A 17,523-nucleotide genomic window follows, 5' to 3' on the forward strand; every position below is an offset into this window, starting at 1 on the left:
CGGATAAATTATTTGATAAAGGCAAAAAGTATGGTGAAAATAACGTTCTGTATTCTTTCTTGGGGGGCACTGTCCTCAAGTTTTAATGTTTTATAGTAGTTCATTGTGTTATATAGGTGTAATTTGTAATTTATTATGTTATCTACATTCCGAAATCTTGTTATATTTTCTTAAGTTAGGTCTTGTTATATTTTTCTTAACTTAGGTTTATTTAATAAAATGTGAACTGTTTCATCAAATTAATTGTAATTACATTATAAATACTAGTGGTAAAGTAAGCACATTGCTTGTTGCTTGCGTGTAATGTAATTAATAAATATTTATAGATATGTTTGAATTCCAGAAACATTCCATGAAAAATCAACTCAGTGGGGGGAATGACGGATAATTTCATCCTATCGTTAGAGATACTACCTCGATGATATATTTAAGGATAAAAATTTATTAATATTTGTGGTGTTCACTGAAAAAATAGTAAACCTCTCACATGTATTGATAAATTTCAACATTTGAATTTGTATTGAGGCAATGCATATACAGGTAAGACCTCATTTACCGGGAAGGACATAAAAAAATATGCTTGAGCCTCTACTCTTGAGTCTTGACACAAATATATTTTTTATATCGATGGATGAGACGATAAATGATGTATGATAAATAATATAGTAATGATGTGTGAGTATATAAATTTTTAACTTCAATCATTGGTAGAATTTGAGTAAAATATGAGATGACAGTTGAAACAAGTGAGAAGTGAAGAATTTTCCAATTGAAGAGAAAACATACAATGTGAGAAATGTACATGAAAGGGAAAATGGGGAGAGGAAGTTACAAGTTAGATCATTAATTTTATCATATTATTTTTTGTCGATGTTTTTATTAATAATTATTTTTGGAATTTCGTCTTGTTACACTAAGGCATAAAAATAGATTTTCTAATAAACTCAATCTTTATAAAATAGTACAATATAGATAAAATGTATTTTTATTCGTTTGCCTCAAACATATAGTCAAAATTTTTATTTAATAACATTTTTTTAATGAGTAGCTCACAAATCTATATTTATGAGGCGAGCCGACTCGATTCATACTTGCAGTAAAAAATAATACTTTAGACATAAAAATTAATAATCTTTCATGAGTTAGATTGTATATGCGTCTCATAAAAATAACATGTGATATCGTCTTGTGAAAATTTTTGTGTTTTATAATATATTTTTATTAACTAATACTTTAAAGGCATGCAACTATTTCAGAAGAAATTAAATGAAAATAAAATAATAAGTAAATTATTATTATTTTGTATATGTATGAAAACAGAAACAAAGTCGTGCAACTATAGGGGGCGGCCTCCCTATTGCAAGGATCATACGTGGCGGAGTGGCGGAGCCAAAAATAAATTAAGGGGTGATTAAAATTTTGAAATATCAATGTATTTATAAAATTTATATAATATATCAAAAATAATAAATAATATGGGCTGAGCTATAATTATTTTAGGCTAAAAATATAAAAAATTTGGTTTAAAAAACAAGATATATATATCTAATTTGGGTCAAAGCAGACCTGGGCTACAGCCCAAACCTGTCACCCCCTCGATCCGCCAATGTACGGGGCGGATCGTAAAAAGGCATTATACGAATTACAATCCGCCGAAACAAACGTAAAAAGAAGAAGAAGAACACTATAGTACATACATCTAATAAAATTTTATGATCTAGGTACACATGCATTTTTTTTAGCCATAGGAGGATGATTTGTCATAATTAGATTTCGAACACATCATCTCATATTTTATATTTTGATGTCAGATGAGCTAGTAGCTACACGTCATCGAGCTACGCAGTAGGTACACATGCTTTAAGAGAGTGTTTACAAAAAAAAAAAATTGTATAATAAAAGTAATTAAATTTATAAATGATAAAAAATGTGATGAAAAATCAAAAGTGAATAGTATTTAAAAACAAACGTGAAAAACGAAAAATAAGAGGTAGGTAGTGTTTGAATAAATTAATTAAGTCAAATAAAAGTGGATAGTGTTTGAAAATAAATATGAAAAAACTAAAAACCGAAAATAAGATATAGGTAGTGTTTGATAAAAAGTGATTCTAGTATCAATTTTTTATATAATTAGAATCTTCATGTGATCCGTTTTAGATTTTAATTAAATTAGATATAAACTAATATATAATTTGAGTTTAAAATACTCACGAATCTGATTTTTAAAATAAAAAACCAATATCAATTTTTTATTAATTGCAAACGTTAACAAAAGTACCCGATGAGATTCATAAATCTGGACAAAAAAAATCACATATGTAACCATGCATTCTATCTTTAAGTTATTATATTTATTTATTGAGTGATTTTAAGGCTGCGTTCATTTGTCTTGATAAATAAAAGATTACATAATTAATACCGACTAATCCTATGTTTACTTGCAAAATTAAAAATGAGTATAAATCTTTCGGCCCGTTAATAATAGGATTCACAAATGATTTTTAGTCCTAAATTTTTCACGGGATTATAAATCTTTATAAGGTGAGAGAGTGAATTTTTTTAAATCCATCCAATTAAACATATTATTATTTATTCATAACCACTCTATATTTTTGTCTCCCAAAATGAGAAAAAAAAAAAGAGAATTTTACGACTTTCCTAGATTCTCTCAACGACTCAGCCGCACACGGATTCCATAAATTATGGGTTTTGTCTTTCTTTCTTATATTATAAAGAGTTACCTATTATTTCTCTCTAAAAAAAAGAGTAACCTATTATTAATAATGATCTTTAAATGTCTTTCAAAAAAAAAAATAATGATCTTTAAATGTAATTCCGAATAACTGAGTTATTTTGTCATTTCTCAACAAATCAATAAATCAAATTTAAATACTATTATAAAATTTCAAAAAATATAATATTGTAAAAATGATAATTTATTATCTAAATATCATCTCATAAAATATATAATATAAATAAAAATATAAATAAAATTATTAATTTAATAACATTTCGATTTTTTCGATCTGTTCGGTTTTGACATATATAATGCAAAATCGAACCAAATAAATGTAGGTTTTAACATTTATATCCGAATTTCAAAATTCTTTTTTCGGTTCGGTTCGATGTTTGGTTTTTCGAATTGAATTTACGATTTTTTCGATTTTATCCGAAGTTTGAACACCACTCTAAGACATTCAATATTGCCGTCCAAACCACATAAAGGTAACCTGAAAATTTATTAAAACACCATTTGACATTAAATTAATTAATTAAATAAATAAAAGACAGTAATTTAGAACCATCAGCTTCTTTGATGCCCGATTTACCCCCATCTCATCTTACTTGGAAGAGAAATGTCATTCTTCCTTGGAATTTAGTTACCACATGAGAAACCTAAGAGGACAAATTTGTCTCTCCACGTCAGCTGTTCTTTTCGAACTTTTTTTTTTTTTGAATAACTTCGTTGTTGATTTTGAACCTTGAAACGCATAATTTCTTTGTATTTGATATTCAATCTCTTGAAAAAAGAACAGGGAAAAGATGTAGTTCTTTTCATATGCATATATGCATTTTTTTTAAAAAAATTGACTTGCCCACAAGACATTTGAATAACCCCACTTTCGCCGTTAATTTTTTAACGAAGATCGCCCGCGATGTTTTCTATTATGAAATTTTCGAAATGATCGACACAATTATTTAGAAATCATTCAAGAGAATTCGGATTTATAACTAATAGAAAAGTGTGTGTTGTAGTTAAGGTTCGAAGTAAAATAAACTCTTGTAAATTTGTTTTATTTTGTTTCATGCTTTTAGGAGAGTGATTTTGACATTATGTTGTCTATTTATATAAGCGTTTTTTTGTGACAACATAGATAAAAATGATTGGCGCCTAAATTTTTATCATGATTTTTGGAACATACTCTGTAAAAAAAACGACTATCATGATATTTGGAATGTTTTTTACAAAAATAATCACCGTATTAAGTGATAATAAATTGCCAAATGCTGGAATAATAATAATAAAACAAATGCTGGAAAAAACTAAACCAAATAAACCAAGAGCAAGAAGCAAGCAAATGGAGGAGTAATTACAAATTGTACATCACTCTTGTCTCCTTTCTCGCCTCCTTCTCTCTTCCGCTTTCCTTTCTCTTTCTTCAAAGTTCATAGTGTCACTCCTGTGTCATTACACACAGTAACAAAAAGAGGTGGGAAGAGAGTGAAGAAATGGGTTGGTTCCTCTGTACTGGGAAATCGAGGAAGAAAGGGAAGAAGCCAGTGGAAATCAAGTCTGAAGATCAGATCCCATCAAATTTAGGTGCGTAGGAAGTGCAAAAGACGAATTAAAGCTTTTTTTATTTTTGGGTTTTGTTCTGTAATTTGCCGAGAGCCACTTTGACTTTGCTTCGCTTGTCTTTTTAAATATTTGTTGTTTTTTTTTTTTTTATTTTGGTTTGTGGTGCTTTAGTTATGCGTTATTTGTTATTTATGTACTGAGCAGAGAATATGTGGGTCGCATAATGTGTGCGGATAATTGGCCTCGTGTTGTTCTACTGATCTAGCTTAATTTTTTTTTTTTTTGGCTGTAAATGCTTTGAAACGATCTGAATTATTGGTTGTGTGGCAAAGAATAAATCTTTGTCGATTACATTGATTTTTTCTAGGTGGTACTATGCATAAGAAGATAAAAGGGGTGGCAGCCACTGACTAGTTTTAGACAGCTGTTGCACTTTAGGTTATTTGATAAGAATTTTTTAGCTTTTGGTTGCCTCGATAAGCATTATTTTACTGGATGAAAATGGAAAAAAAGGAGTAATATTACTTGAACTTTCAGCTGATAACGGTGAACGGTCTAGTCGGATCACCGGTGGTGCGCCTCGTAGTTTAAGGAAGTTTCAATTGCATCGGAGTTTATGTTTTTACAATATATTTCCTTCCCGGATCTTGTTTGGATTTCTAATCAGAAAGTTTGAAGAGCTTAAAAAGGTGAAGTTTCACAGAATTTTGCTCTTCTCATGATTTTTTTACGACAGTAAAATGTACCATTTATTGATGTTTAACTGATGTTAAATGGTTAAAGTATGCCTTCTATTCTATGATTATGAGGAAGTTTTTGTTAATTAATGATAGAAGATAGAAGTTCCATTTAGTCCCCATGATTATTCTATTTCTGATGGCTTTGAATATATTTTTCATCTCCTCGTTGCAGAAAAAGTGAAATCAAATCCTGCTGAGGCTACTAAAGATGGAGGATCTGGTCATATTGCTGCGCATACATTTACATTTCGGGAGTTAGCAAATGCAACTAAGAACTTTAGGGCAGATTGTCTTTTGGGTGAAGGTGGATTTGGAAGAGTGTACAAGGGACGACTGGAGAGCACTAACCAGGTTTGTTCTCTCAACTATGAATTATGAAAGCCGAGGTGTTGTCTGGTCATGCTTTCAACTCCATAGTGCTCGACATTATTGTACGATATGTTATTTGTGTATAACTTTGGGAAATTTATATTGTTCATGATGTGTGAAGAAGGTGAAAAAAAATATTTAGGTTTGCAAAAAGAAGGAATAAAGTGTGTGTTTTACAACAATCATTTTTTGAGTAGTTGATTGGGGAGTGCCTACACAATCTTTTACTCCCACTCCTCTCCATAAATTTTAATTTTTTAACTGACGATGATATAATTCACAATATTATAGGTGTTGAAGGGGATACTTATTTGCACAATATAAATTGTTATTCTTGTCATTTGAACGATTGAACTACACGATTTGTTATTTCATTTCACTCAAACCTTTTATTTTATAATTGACTAAAACTTCTTGTAGGATTTCAATTAAAATTTTAAAGTGAAAACCCGACATTTAAAAACAATAGTCATCTTATGTTTACAAAATATGATATGATGTCACCACCTTCAGAATGTCCTCTACTTCCTTAGCAGCACTCAATCATTCAGGAAGACCTCGTATTTAGACTTGTTCCAAAAAGTCTTGATTTTGGATCCTTGAAACCATCTCCCATTATCTAACTCTACTTTTCATAGGATGCTAATACCGCAAACAATATTCTTCCACAAAATTTCCGACTTCTTATTGTTGGTAGTTTTGGTTAAAGGTTTAGTCTCAACCCATTTAGAGAAATATTAGCCTCTAACGCTTGTTTCCTTGAGAAGTCAAACCTACAAACAATGTGTTTCCATAAAAATGTAAACATCTTGTTTTTGGTAAATTTGGAAGAGGGCTTAGTTTCAACCCATTTAGATAAGCCTATTTTATCTATGAATTACAAATATGTGCATAGTCATTTTCTCAAACTCGTTTTGGTCTACACTGACAATTCGGCCAAATACTTCTTCAATTTCCCGAATGCTTAATTGGACCTTTCATGCCGCTGAAATTGACTTGCTTTGAATATCCAAAAGAAAGAGAGACTTTGATGTGAAGATCGAGAAATCATTCTGTCTAAGGGTACCATTCTCTCAGCCAGTATTTGAACTTCCTAAATATTTCTTGGAGGGGCCATGTTCTGTATGGACCTAACTTTCTAGGGAGTACTTCAATCCTCCTTCTATAGCATATAAATCCAAGAACTTTCCACTTCTCACCCCGAATACACGTCTACCAGGTTCAACCTCAACCTATACATTAACTTCTCAGCCTGAATACACATCTTTCTATGCCATATAACCTTGTTCATGTTCTCATGCCTATAAGAGTGCATACATGCCATAGCTTGCGCTGCTGATGCCCGTTGCAACGCCATCCTTTCTATTATCTATCTTTTTTATATTTTGCAATTTGCGTACTCGTTTTGCTCATTCGTCAACTTTTAGAATTTCAGTTCTTTTTTAGCTTTCAAACAAAACCAAAAGAAAATTTATTTAGACTTTATATTAAAATCAATTAATAAATGTTATGTCATCATTTAATGGGCTATTTTTTCACTTACAGCTATACATAAGCAGTTAATCAAAATTTTAAATCATTATAACTCGAGAAAGAGTGTGGTGTACTGAGATAGAAAAAAAAATGGAATAAAAGTTTACATTAATAATAATATATAATATGAATATAAATGATTAGAGCCAGAAAAATGAATGTTAAAAGAACGAGACAAGTAGGTTCATGAATTGTATTAAGAAATAGAAAGGAGAAAAGCTCTATTGAAGCATAATTGTATAAAAAATTAATATAATTGCAGGGTTTCATTGTCTAATTTTTTAGAAACAAAAAGTTGTGATGCAGTGGGAGTAATAATTTGTGGAGTGCAAAAAACACTTTCATTGTTGATTTAAAATACGAGATAATGATTTGATTGGAAATTTTTGAAAAAAAAAGTTTAGATAAGTCTTTAGATATGTTGATACAATTTTGAATTAAATTGAGTGGAGTTTGGGAGCCCCAGACTCAACCTTTCCAAGTTCTTGTTTTATCCCAAATGAATCCTATTTTGGATTCATGCAGATCGTAGCGATAAAGCAACTTGATCGGAATGGTTTGCAAGGGAACCGTGAATTTCTTGTAGAAGTTTTGATGCTAAGTCTACTTCATCATTCAAACTTGGTAAACTTGATTGGGTATTGTGCTGATGGTGATCAGAGGCTTTTGGTGTATGAATTCATGCCATTAGGATCGTTGGAAGATCATCTACATGGTAATCTTTTTTGAATTGCGTATTGTTTACTTTTTAGCGATCTTCTAAGAAACGTGAAGGGTGTCGAAGCGTGGATGTCAAGTTTTAAGTATTTCAAGCTTAAGCGAGATTAGTACGAGTTAAAAAGAAATTTTCCAGTTTTACTATAGTTTTAATTGTTTTAAGTAAAAAATTAAACAAAATGATAGAATTATCATAAATATAAGATTTAATAGATATTCCAAGTTCTAAACATAAATATATGTTTATAAAAAATATTTTCATTCAAAAAAATAAACGAAATAAGCGTAAGCGTCACTTAAGAAAGTTTTTTAGAGCACTCTTTTTTAGTATCAAAGGATTGAAAACATTTGTTATTATCTTATTTGTTTTTTCCTTGATTTTGCTGCCGTTTCTATTTAATCCAAGTGAAATTGATGTGTAAGTTATCCATGTTTTGGTCAAATAGTTTATGTTTGGATATTCCTCAGACCTTCCACCAGATAAAAAGCGTCTCGACTGGAATACAAGAATGAAAATAGCTGCTGGCGCAGCGAAAGGGTTGGAATATTTGCATGATAAAGCAAATCCACCTGTTATATATCGAGATTTAAAGTGCTCAAACATTTTACTTGACGAATGCTATCACCCCAAGCTATCTGATTTTGGTTTGGCCAAATTGGGGCCTGTTGGTGATAAGACCCATGTATCTACTAGAGTAATGGGAACTTATGGATATTGTGCACCTGAATATGCCATGACAGGACAGCTTACACTTAAATCGGATGTTTATAGTTTTGGGGTTGTCCTTCTAGAAATCATCACAGGAAGAAAGGCTATTGACAATTCAAGAGCTGCTGGGGAGCACAATTTGGTTGCTTGGGTAAGAGATTCTTCTGCTTATTTTGCGTAAAATAGTTTATGGTTGTCTTGTCTACGGTTTTGGTTGATTGTCGTGATCTATGTGATAGAAAAATTGGGGTCACAGTGACAGATAACATATTAATTGTGGATTCAGAGAAAATGAGCGAAGACTAGAATTGGTAAAATTATCTTAATGTGATGCCATTAAGCATGAGTTGAGGGATTTGATAATAACTAATATTTCAAAGTGCGATGAGAGATTCATTTATTTGTCTCATGCTTGTCACCACTTTCACTCCGATATTAAGGTGCAACCAAGGAAGAACTCCTGCAGGACCGAAAGATGGATGTTTCATTTATGTGTCTCATGCTTTTCACCACTTTTACCAAGCAGCTAGGCTTGTGAGTGGAGAAAAGCCTAACCAAAGGTAACCAATAATTTATATAACTCCTGCAGGACCGAAAGATGGATGTTTCAAATTAGTGTGTGCACCTCTTCCAACAAATGAAGATTCAAAGAATTGGTTAATCCTTCAATAGTCCTCAGAATATGGAAATAAGCATTAAAAGTTGGTTTTACGTTATTCCACTTAGCAGTATTAGTAGAAGTGCATCGAAGTGTTTGTATTTGTGCCAAGAAGCTCGCTGTGATAACGAAAATACCATGTGCTGCACCTTTTTTTGGCGATTCAAGACTCACCAACACTAACGTTATGCAATCTTACTACTTTACAGGCTCGACCTTTGTTTAAAGACCGTAGAAAGTTCTCACAGATGGCCGATCCTGTACTCCAAGGCCAGTACCCAGCTAGAGGCTTGTATCAAGCTCTAGCCATTGCTGCAATGTGTGTTCAGGAGCAACCGAACATGAGACCTCTCATGGCCGACGTTGTTACAGCTCTAACATATCTTGCTTCCCAGAAGTACAACCCTGAAACGCAGCCAGTACAGAAGTCAGGCTCAGGTTCCTCCACACCAAGAATTCGAAGGGAACAACGATAGCATCATTAGACAAAGAGATACTGCCAAACGAGCACCTCCGTCGTGCATGATGGTATTGCCCTAAACCTTTAAGTTCTACTTGACTTTTTCTAAGGATGGAAGGAAGGTATGCATTCATTGGCTGCACCAAGATCATGGCCGTCACGAGATTTTGTCGCCCCAAAGTCGGTCCAAGAGGTTCTTTTTCCGTCATCGCGGTATTCTTACTCCAATTCTTATCTAGTTACAAAAGGGGAATGAACTTGCTAAGTATGTAGGTTTTCCTTTGCCTTCTTTGTGTATGGTAGGTTTTCCTTTGCCTTCTTTGCCATTTTCCTGATGTGTACAACTCACACACCTTGACATCTTAATATTTTGTATTCATTGCTATAAACGGCATATTGCTTCTAGTGAGTGGCAAATTTTGAAGCTGCCTATGCACATTTATATTGCATCAACGACACGTGGGATGAGACGATAAATGATACAGTCCATTGGTTCTCGACTCGAGTATTTTGAGAGATGTTAAGAAATGTAGCTAGAGAACTAGAAGGACTAATATGTTTTTTTTTTTTTTAAAAAAAAAAAATCATTTTTACAGGTAAACATTGATTTTTAAAAAAAAATTAAAACTCCTTTTACTATTCATAAAACTTTAGATATGTCAAAATCTAATGAATTGAAACTATTAACTCAAAGAATGTTGGATGCGATGGCATGCAAACACGTATGTTTAACAACGTAATTTTAAAATTTTAACAATGATTTTATTCATTTAATTATTTGATCATCATGAAATAATTACATAATTGACATAAAAAGTTAAACTTTTTCATGAGTAAGAGATCATCTCACTAGAGTTTTTGTTTTACAAAACAAAATAATTAATTAAAAAATTTTTTAAAACGTCCCAATGCATATGACTAAAATTTATATTTTATGGTTTATCAAAATAAATTTTATATTTTATGGTAGGAGGAAAAAGTGTAAATTTTTTCAAAATAATATAATTTAAAAAATTAAATATTTGGCCTGTTTTTTCTCGTATTTCTCCGGACCAAACATAGCGTCAGAAAAAGGAGCATAACAATAGGCATTGTTTATTGATTCTCCACCCATCTCCTGCTATGCTAACATAAGCCTTGCTGCTAAATTAAGCTGCCCGTGCGCAATTAACTCTCCCCAACCACCACCATGACAGGCGCCCTCAAACTCACCAATTTTATTCCCATTCACGCCCACAAGCCCTACAACAAATTCCTCAACTCTTTCTCCTCTCCCGCCGCCGCCGCCGCCACCGCCACCGCCACCGCCAGCACTGGTTTCATCCTCCGAAAGTATTCGTCCGCCTTCTGGTTCAGGACTCTCCGATGCACGCACCCCGCGCAACGTAGAACCACCCTGAATATTTCCCGCGGCCAAGACCGCCACCGTCTCGCCGGAGGATTTCGTGGCGAGAAATATTGCTCATCCAGCTCCGATTCGGAAAAGAGAAGGCAAGACGTCGGTCATTTCGATGCTCAAATGGATGCCACTGTCAATGGAAAGATCGGGAACCAATACTACGAATCTGACGTCTCTCCATTGCAAAAACATCGAGATAATCCGCCATCTCAGCCGTCAAAATTGCTCACGTTGCCTACGATCTTAACCATTGGCCGCGTGGCTGCCGTGCCACTTCTCGTGTGCAGTAAGCGATTTCTATCTATTTACTTTTCACCGCCAGATATTTCTTTTTTGTGCAACTGATTGAGCATTAGGTGCAGTAAGCGATTTCTATCTATTTACTTTTCACCGCCAGATATTATTTACTTGTACCTTGATTTAGTATTTTCTTTCGGCGGTCGTCGTGTTTTCCATAGCGTTGAACTTGAATATCATGTATTAATATTATATGTCAATTTAATATCCAGTGAAGAATTGACGAAGGTACTTGTACTTTTACTAGCCTTTTACGTCGAGAGCTGGTGGGGACCAACAGCTACAACTGCTATTTTCCTTGTGGCTGCGGTTACGGATTGGCTTGATGGATACCTTGCTCGAAAGGTGTAATTTTTTTTCTTCTCCTTGAAATAAAGGGGTGAGGTGTGTTTTCATTATCTCGTGAACTCAAATTTGTTGAATTTTGATTGAACAGATGAAATTGGGGACTCCCTTTGGTGCATTTTTGGACCCAGTGGCTGATAAGGTAACTAGTGACACGCCTGATGTATTTCTTTCAGGATAACCGATAGCGGTTATCTGCAAAAATTGTAGAGACTACATCATGATTATTGTTCTATTCTGCAGTTGAATACTATCAGTTATCAGTTATTATTGTCTAAAAAAAAGCCTAAAACTTGAACTGTTATGGTACTACTTTATTTAAGTGTTAACGAATAGTAGGATGTGCATTCATCTGAAGAATGAACTGATGCTTGATTTTTAGTGAGTTGCTAAACATTGTGCACGTTTTCTTGAAGGACCTTATATTTGGTGTTTTTTCTTTAATGGATGCAGCTTATGGTTGCTGCCACCTTGATCTTGTTGTGTACCAGGCCCCATGAGACTGGTATGTTTGGGCAAGCACAATGGCTGATTACTGTACCTGCAATTGCTATAATTGGTAGAGAGGTTAGAGTCTGCACACTTGTTTATTACAGAATCATTCTCATAATACTAATATAGATGTTGAAGGTGTCATTCTAAAAAATTTTACTGTGTAGAATGGTGTGGTAAAACTGTAGCACTTAAAATTTTGTTTGCTTTCACCTGTACCCTGTTTGTTGGCAGAGCCAACTATTAGTGCATCTTTGTAATCTAATTATTTGTTTGGATCATACTAACTCTTTAGTTGTGTATAAATTGAATGAAAAAAATAATTTGAAGATTTATTTAGTGGAACAAGCAAAGAGGCAAGAACATATTTTTATGAGGCGTAACATTATTTAAATTCATAAATATCACATGTACACCTCGTAAGATCTTTCATGCAATCGTTTCTTATAAAAAAAGATCTTTCATGTAGGCCTACACAGATGCTTTCTTAGTTTTAACTTTTGAATAGGGCGTAACTGGACTGGTAATATGTTTTTCAAGAAGAGATGCTTGAGTTTTTCCTGAATCTGTTTGTTGGGGCTTACCAACGTAAGTATTGCATAACTTACTGACATGGTAGAGACATCTTTCCATCCTTGTATCTCAAAGAACAATGAGAAACATCCTCATTTAGTTGTTTTGGATAAATTTTGCCCTCGACATTCTGCAAAAAGAGTTTGTCAGGGATGGTGTGATGTGCATGTGTTTGGAGTTCTATGAAAGGATTCAAGGACAATATTGGGATGTATCCGTCGTCGTTGGCATTGTAGAACCACCATATTCCTCTTCTAAGATATCCTTGTCACTGAGGTGTTACCTTTACTAATGTTAGAAACTGTTTTAGTTGAGATGTGTTACTTTTAGACTTCCTTTGTCAGCATGATGTTTGCTTTTAAATTCTACATGTTTAGGTTTTGTTTGTTTGATACATTCATGTATGTGGTGGCTAACAAAAAGTGTTGGCTTATAGATAACCATGTCTGCAGTTAGGGAATGGGCTGCTTCTCAGGACAAAAAGCTTCTCGAGGTTTGTATCTCAACTATGCATCACTTAGAACTACAGTTATACTAGAAGATCGAATAATTTTGAGCTCAGTTTTCTGATTCACAAAATCTCTCCTAGGCTGTGGCAGTTAATAACTTGGGAAAATGGAAAACTGCTGCACAGATGAGTGCATTGACCATCCTTTTGGCTAGCAGAGACGGCAGGTTTTACTCTCATCTTCTATTTGATGCTATTTCATTATACTTTTGTTCATGATTATGAAAATAACGAAAAACCATGCTTAATCTAATTGTTTGATATTTCTCTGATCCATTCGACTGTCCTCTTTATGGATATCTGCAGTCTTGTAGGGGATGGAACTCTCGTGTCTTCTGGGATTGTGTTGCTTTACATTTCTGCATGGCTTGCTGTATGGTCGTTATTTGTGTATGTGAGAAAGATCTGGAAGGTGCTGCTGAGATAGTTACAGCAACCGCCCATTTTAGTTCGGTGCTTGATTATAATAGCTGAAAATTAATGGGATTATGTCGTACATTTGCGAGAACGTGAATGATGAAGTGACCTGCTCTCTGATATTGGATGATATATTGCTGCTTCTCGTTTAATCATTTGCATCATTCCTCGACTAGTAGAATGCACGGCTGGCTAGTCCACTGGTTATGTCCTGGCGCTGTCGTAGTCGTTCTTGTCAGCCTTGTTTGTTGATGATTACCTTGATAAGACTGGGATATTGGCGGCTTTGAACTGCTATTTGTGTAGTGTCTTAGCTCTATTTGTTGTACATTCGACAACAGGCTATAGTACGAGTCGAATTTTAGCTACTTAAGAAATCACAAAATCACGACACATCTTAGAGTATCTATTACTACATATTGAGCCTATACTGGGTGGAATTAGGATGACAATCAGTCGGGTTTATCTGAACCCGAGAGAAAGTTCACAAATCATCAGATTTGTCATATAATTTTATTCATAGTATTTTTTGATGTTTTTGTTTTGTATCTTGTACGTTTATAATAAAATAAAATTTTAAAAAATATATTAAATTTATTCTCATGACAAAAACCAACACAATTGGATTAATAAGGGAGTATTCATTGTCTAACAAGAGCATTCTTTGTAGGGTTCTACTTACAAATAAATAAAAGAATATTATATAAAATTTGTTGACTGATGTTTGTTAATATATCATCGTAAGAGTAAAACTATGTTTATTTACCATTTGCATAATTATACTACAACAGATGAATGTATATTGATGCTTCCAACTTAAACTGGTCGAAATCATACCTCTTTATACAATCCAAATCGAGGGATGAGCAAAATATCGTTTTAACCGAATAACAAATTAATTTATATTTTTGAAAAATTCAGTTTGGTTTTTACCCTTTGGTTTTAAAAATATTGTTTAGTTCGGTTCAATGTTATGGATTTTTAAAATCGGTTAGACCAATTTGAATTTTTATTTAAAAATAATAATTAAGGCTTAACTTATCTATACAGCATCAATCACCCCCGTGAAATATTGAAAATGCACACTTCTCTCATAATTTTAATAGGCATCTTCAGCCCTGTCATTTTAAAAAATTAGCACACTCGCCCCTTCAGATGAGTGATTGTTGCGCACGCACCCCTCATGCGACTGGACAAAGATTTTGATATTTTTTTTGCATCAAATACTCCTGTAAAATATTAAAAATACATATTTGACCCCTGTGAAAATAATTTTTAAATCTATTTAACCCATAATACACAATTTTTATTAAAATCTAATTATAAAATATTTAGCAAACATTTTTCGTTTTATTAATTTTATTTTAATTTTAAATTTATTATGATTATATAATTGTTTTGTAAAAAATATTATTATTTTATCTTGTTATCATTATTTTATTAAACTTTCTTCTTGTTTCCAACTTCTCCATTAAAAATGCATTCATAAACTAGATTTAAATACCTAAAAGTACCAAAATATTAAATCAAAATAATAAGTGAATGATAAGTACCAAACATTTTAAATTTTATTTATTTTTAATTTTATTTTTAAATTTATACTTTTTAATTAATTTATTTTTTAAAAAAATAATTACTTTATCTCGTTATCATTTTTTATCAAATCACTTCTTGTTTTCAACTTCTCCATTAAACATGATTCATAAATAAGGATTTAAATATCTAAAAATACCTAAATATTCAACCAAATGATAAGTTCATGAATGTTACTTTTTCGATTTAAAATTATATAAGCATGTTATTTTTTTTTATTATTTATTACAAATTGTGCAATGCATATTTTTGAAAAATTTAAATTTTGGTTCAATAATATATAGTCCTAAATCGATAAAACAATGTGTTTGAACTTATCAGTTTAGTTCAATATTTTGATACTTGAAACTATTTAAATACTTGTTTATGAATGCATGTTTAATGAAAAAGTTGGAAATACAAGATGAATTTAATAAAATAATGATAACATGATAAAATAATAATATTTTTTAGAAAATAATTAATTAATGATAATACATTTAAAATAAAAAATAAAAAAGAATAAAACAAAAAATGTTTTCTAAATATTTATGATTGGATTTTATAAAAAATTGTGTATTATGGGTTGAATAGATTTAAAAAATATTTTTACAGGTGTCAAATATGCATTTTTAATATTTCACAGGGGTATTTGGTGCCAAAAAAATATCAAAATCTTTGTCCAGTCGCATAAGGGGCGAGTGCGCAACAATCACTCATCTGAAGGGGCGAATGTGCTAATTTTTTAAAAGACCAGGGTTGAATATGCCTATTAAAATTTCACAGGAAAGAAATGTGCATTTTCAATATTTCACAGGGATGATTGATGTAAATAACTTGTTAGAACCTAATGGGGGGGGGGGATTTAGGTTCTATTGGCAACTTTAGCAATTTAAAGCGATTATGCATGTACGCAAGCGGAAGACTTAAGCAATCAAATAATAAGTGCGGTAAATAAATGCGTAATGTAAATAAAGCAGTAAAAGGGATAAGAGATGTTTATGGAAGTTCGACGATAAATCGTCTACGTCTCCCCTTCTTGGTTAAGTCGATTAACCAAGGATCCACTAGCACTTCGAACGTCTTGGCCTTGATGGCTCCAAGGATAGCCTTACAACTTGACACGATCACCGCGCCGATACAACTCAACACTCTTGGCCTTAAGGGCTCCAAGGATAGCCTCAACACAACACTTGGCTTCACACTCAAGTGCTTACAATGATAGCACAACACACTTGGCTTCACACTCAAGTGTTTACAACAATAGCACAACCAACTCACAAACTATTTTTACAAAAACTCTCAAATATATCACACAAACACTTTGATAGTGAGAAATTGCTTGCAAAGGAGAGAAGAGATGAGTTGGGATGTCTCTAAATGGTCTTGGCAAGCCTCTATTTATAGTTGGCAAAGATTTGAATTTGAATTTGTGTGCTTGGAGCGTTTATTGGGAAGCCAAGGAGTAGAGACAAAGTGTAGGCGCCGCTGCCTTCTTTTTCCAGCACTGAGCAGATTTTGTAGAAAAATCATATCTCATAATCTAACCGTTGGATTGAGCTCAAATTTGGACAGTCGCTTGAAAACATTCTAATCTTCAATCTGAACGGTGAAGATTGAATTTGTAAGAATCAAACACGTCCAGTAAATCTCGGAAGTTGCAAAATCACGTTCTAGCTTTTGTTCTGAGCATTACTTTTCAAAAATTCGAATCTCACAATCCATCCGTTTGATTGGCCTGAAATTAACACACAATCTTTGTAACATCCTGACATTGATTGTGATTGGTGGAGATTGGATTTGGATGCCTCCATCGATTCCAGTAGTCTTCTGAATCCGATACTTCAGCAGTTAGCTCCTTGCAGAAATAGCTACTGTTCAACATATTTGCAAAAATCATAACTCCATATCCAGCCGTTGGATTGATTTGAAATTTGGATACAGACTCTAAAACATCATGAAATCCATGTGATCGGTGGAGATCGGATTTTAATAACCGAAGCATTCCCAGTTATTTTCTGAATTTGAGTCTTCATAGTTCATTCCTTGCAGAAGTAAGTACTGTGCAGCTTTGTTAAAAAAATCATATCTCCATATCCAGCCGTTGGATTGCTATGAAATTTGGAGAGAATCTTGAGAACATCCTGATCTTGATTTTCACTGTTGGAGATCTGATTTGGATGACTGGAAAGTGCCCGGTGAATTTTTCAAGTTTCTGCTTTATAATATTGGCTTGTCCTTGTCCATTTCTTTTACAACTTCAAAGTAACTTCCAAGAATTTGATTGTTAATATGATCTAATCTGCAAAGTCTCACTTTAAATGGTTAGTAACAATTAATCGAGTTTTGTAATCATCAAAACATAATAATATGAGATTTGTTAATGCATTAAAAACATTAATCTCATAACACGAGATTTGTATGCGTTTAAGGC

The 17,523-nt window shown here is 32.8% G+C and overlaps 2 protein-coding genes across 3 annotated transcripts; both read left to right on the plus strand.

Annotated features, from left to right (window-relative positions):
* The first annotated feature begins 4,058 nt into the window (after positions 1–4,058).
* Positions 4,059–9,922, plus strand: LOC140871579 (probable serine/threonine-protein kinase PBL7). Of its 2 annotated transcripts, none has more exons than XM_073274150.1 (5): positions 4,059–4,321; positions 5,213–5,391; positions 7,468–7,657; positions 8,128–8,519; positions 9,236–9,922. In XM_073274150.1, exons 1-5 carry the CDS (start codon positions 4,231–4,233, stop codon positions 9,500–9,502), a joined length of 1,119 nt encoding a protein of 372 aa, XP_073130251.1. In that variant the 5' UTR covers positions 4,059–4,230; the 3' UTR covers positions 9,503–9,922. The 2 variants fall into 2 exon arrangements, with proteins under 2 accessions (XP_073130251.1, XP_073130252.1); XM_073274151.1 differs by lacking the exon at positions 4,059–4,321 and adding an exon at positions 4,679–4,989.
* Positions 9,923–10,556: 634 nt separating this feature from the next.
* On the plus strand, positions 10,557–13,910 carry LOC140871721 (CDP-diacylglycerol--glycerol-3-phosphate 3-phosphatidyltransferase 2-like). The gene is made up of 7 exons (XM_073274387.1): positions 10,557–11,171; positions 11,430–11,527; positions 11,619–11,669; positions 11,981–12,094; positions 13,029–13,085; positions 13,182–13,267; positions 13,407–13,910. Exons 1-7 carry the CDS (start codon positions 10,676–10,678, stop codon positions 13,525–13,527), a joined length of 1,023 nt encoding a protein of 340 aa, XP_073130488.1. The 5' UTR covers positions 10,557–10,675; the 3' UTR covers positions 13,528–13,910.
* The last annotated feature ends 3,613 nt before the right edge of the window (positions 13,911–17,523 follow it).

Source organism: Henckelia pumila, unplaced genomic scaffold, assembly GCF_033568475.1.
Source record: "Henckelia pumila isolate YLH828 unplaced genomic scaffold, ASM3356847v2 CTG_461:::fragment_3, whole genome shotgun sequence".
In the NCBI taxonomy this organism is placed as follows: Eukaryota; Viridiplantae; Streptophyta; class Magnoliopsida; order Lamiales; family Gesneriaceae; genus Henckelia; species Henckelia pumila.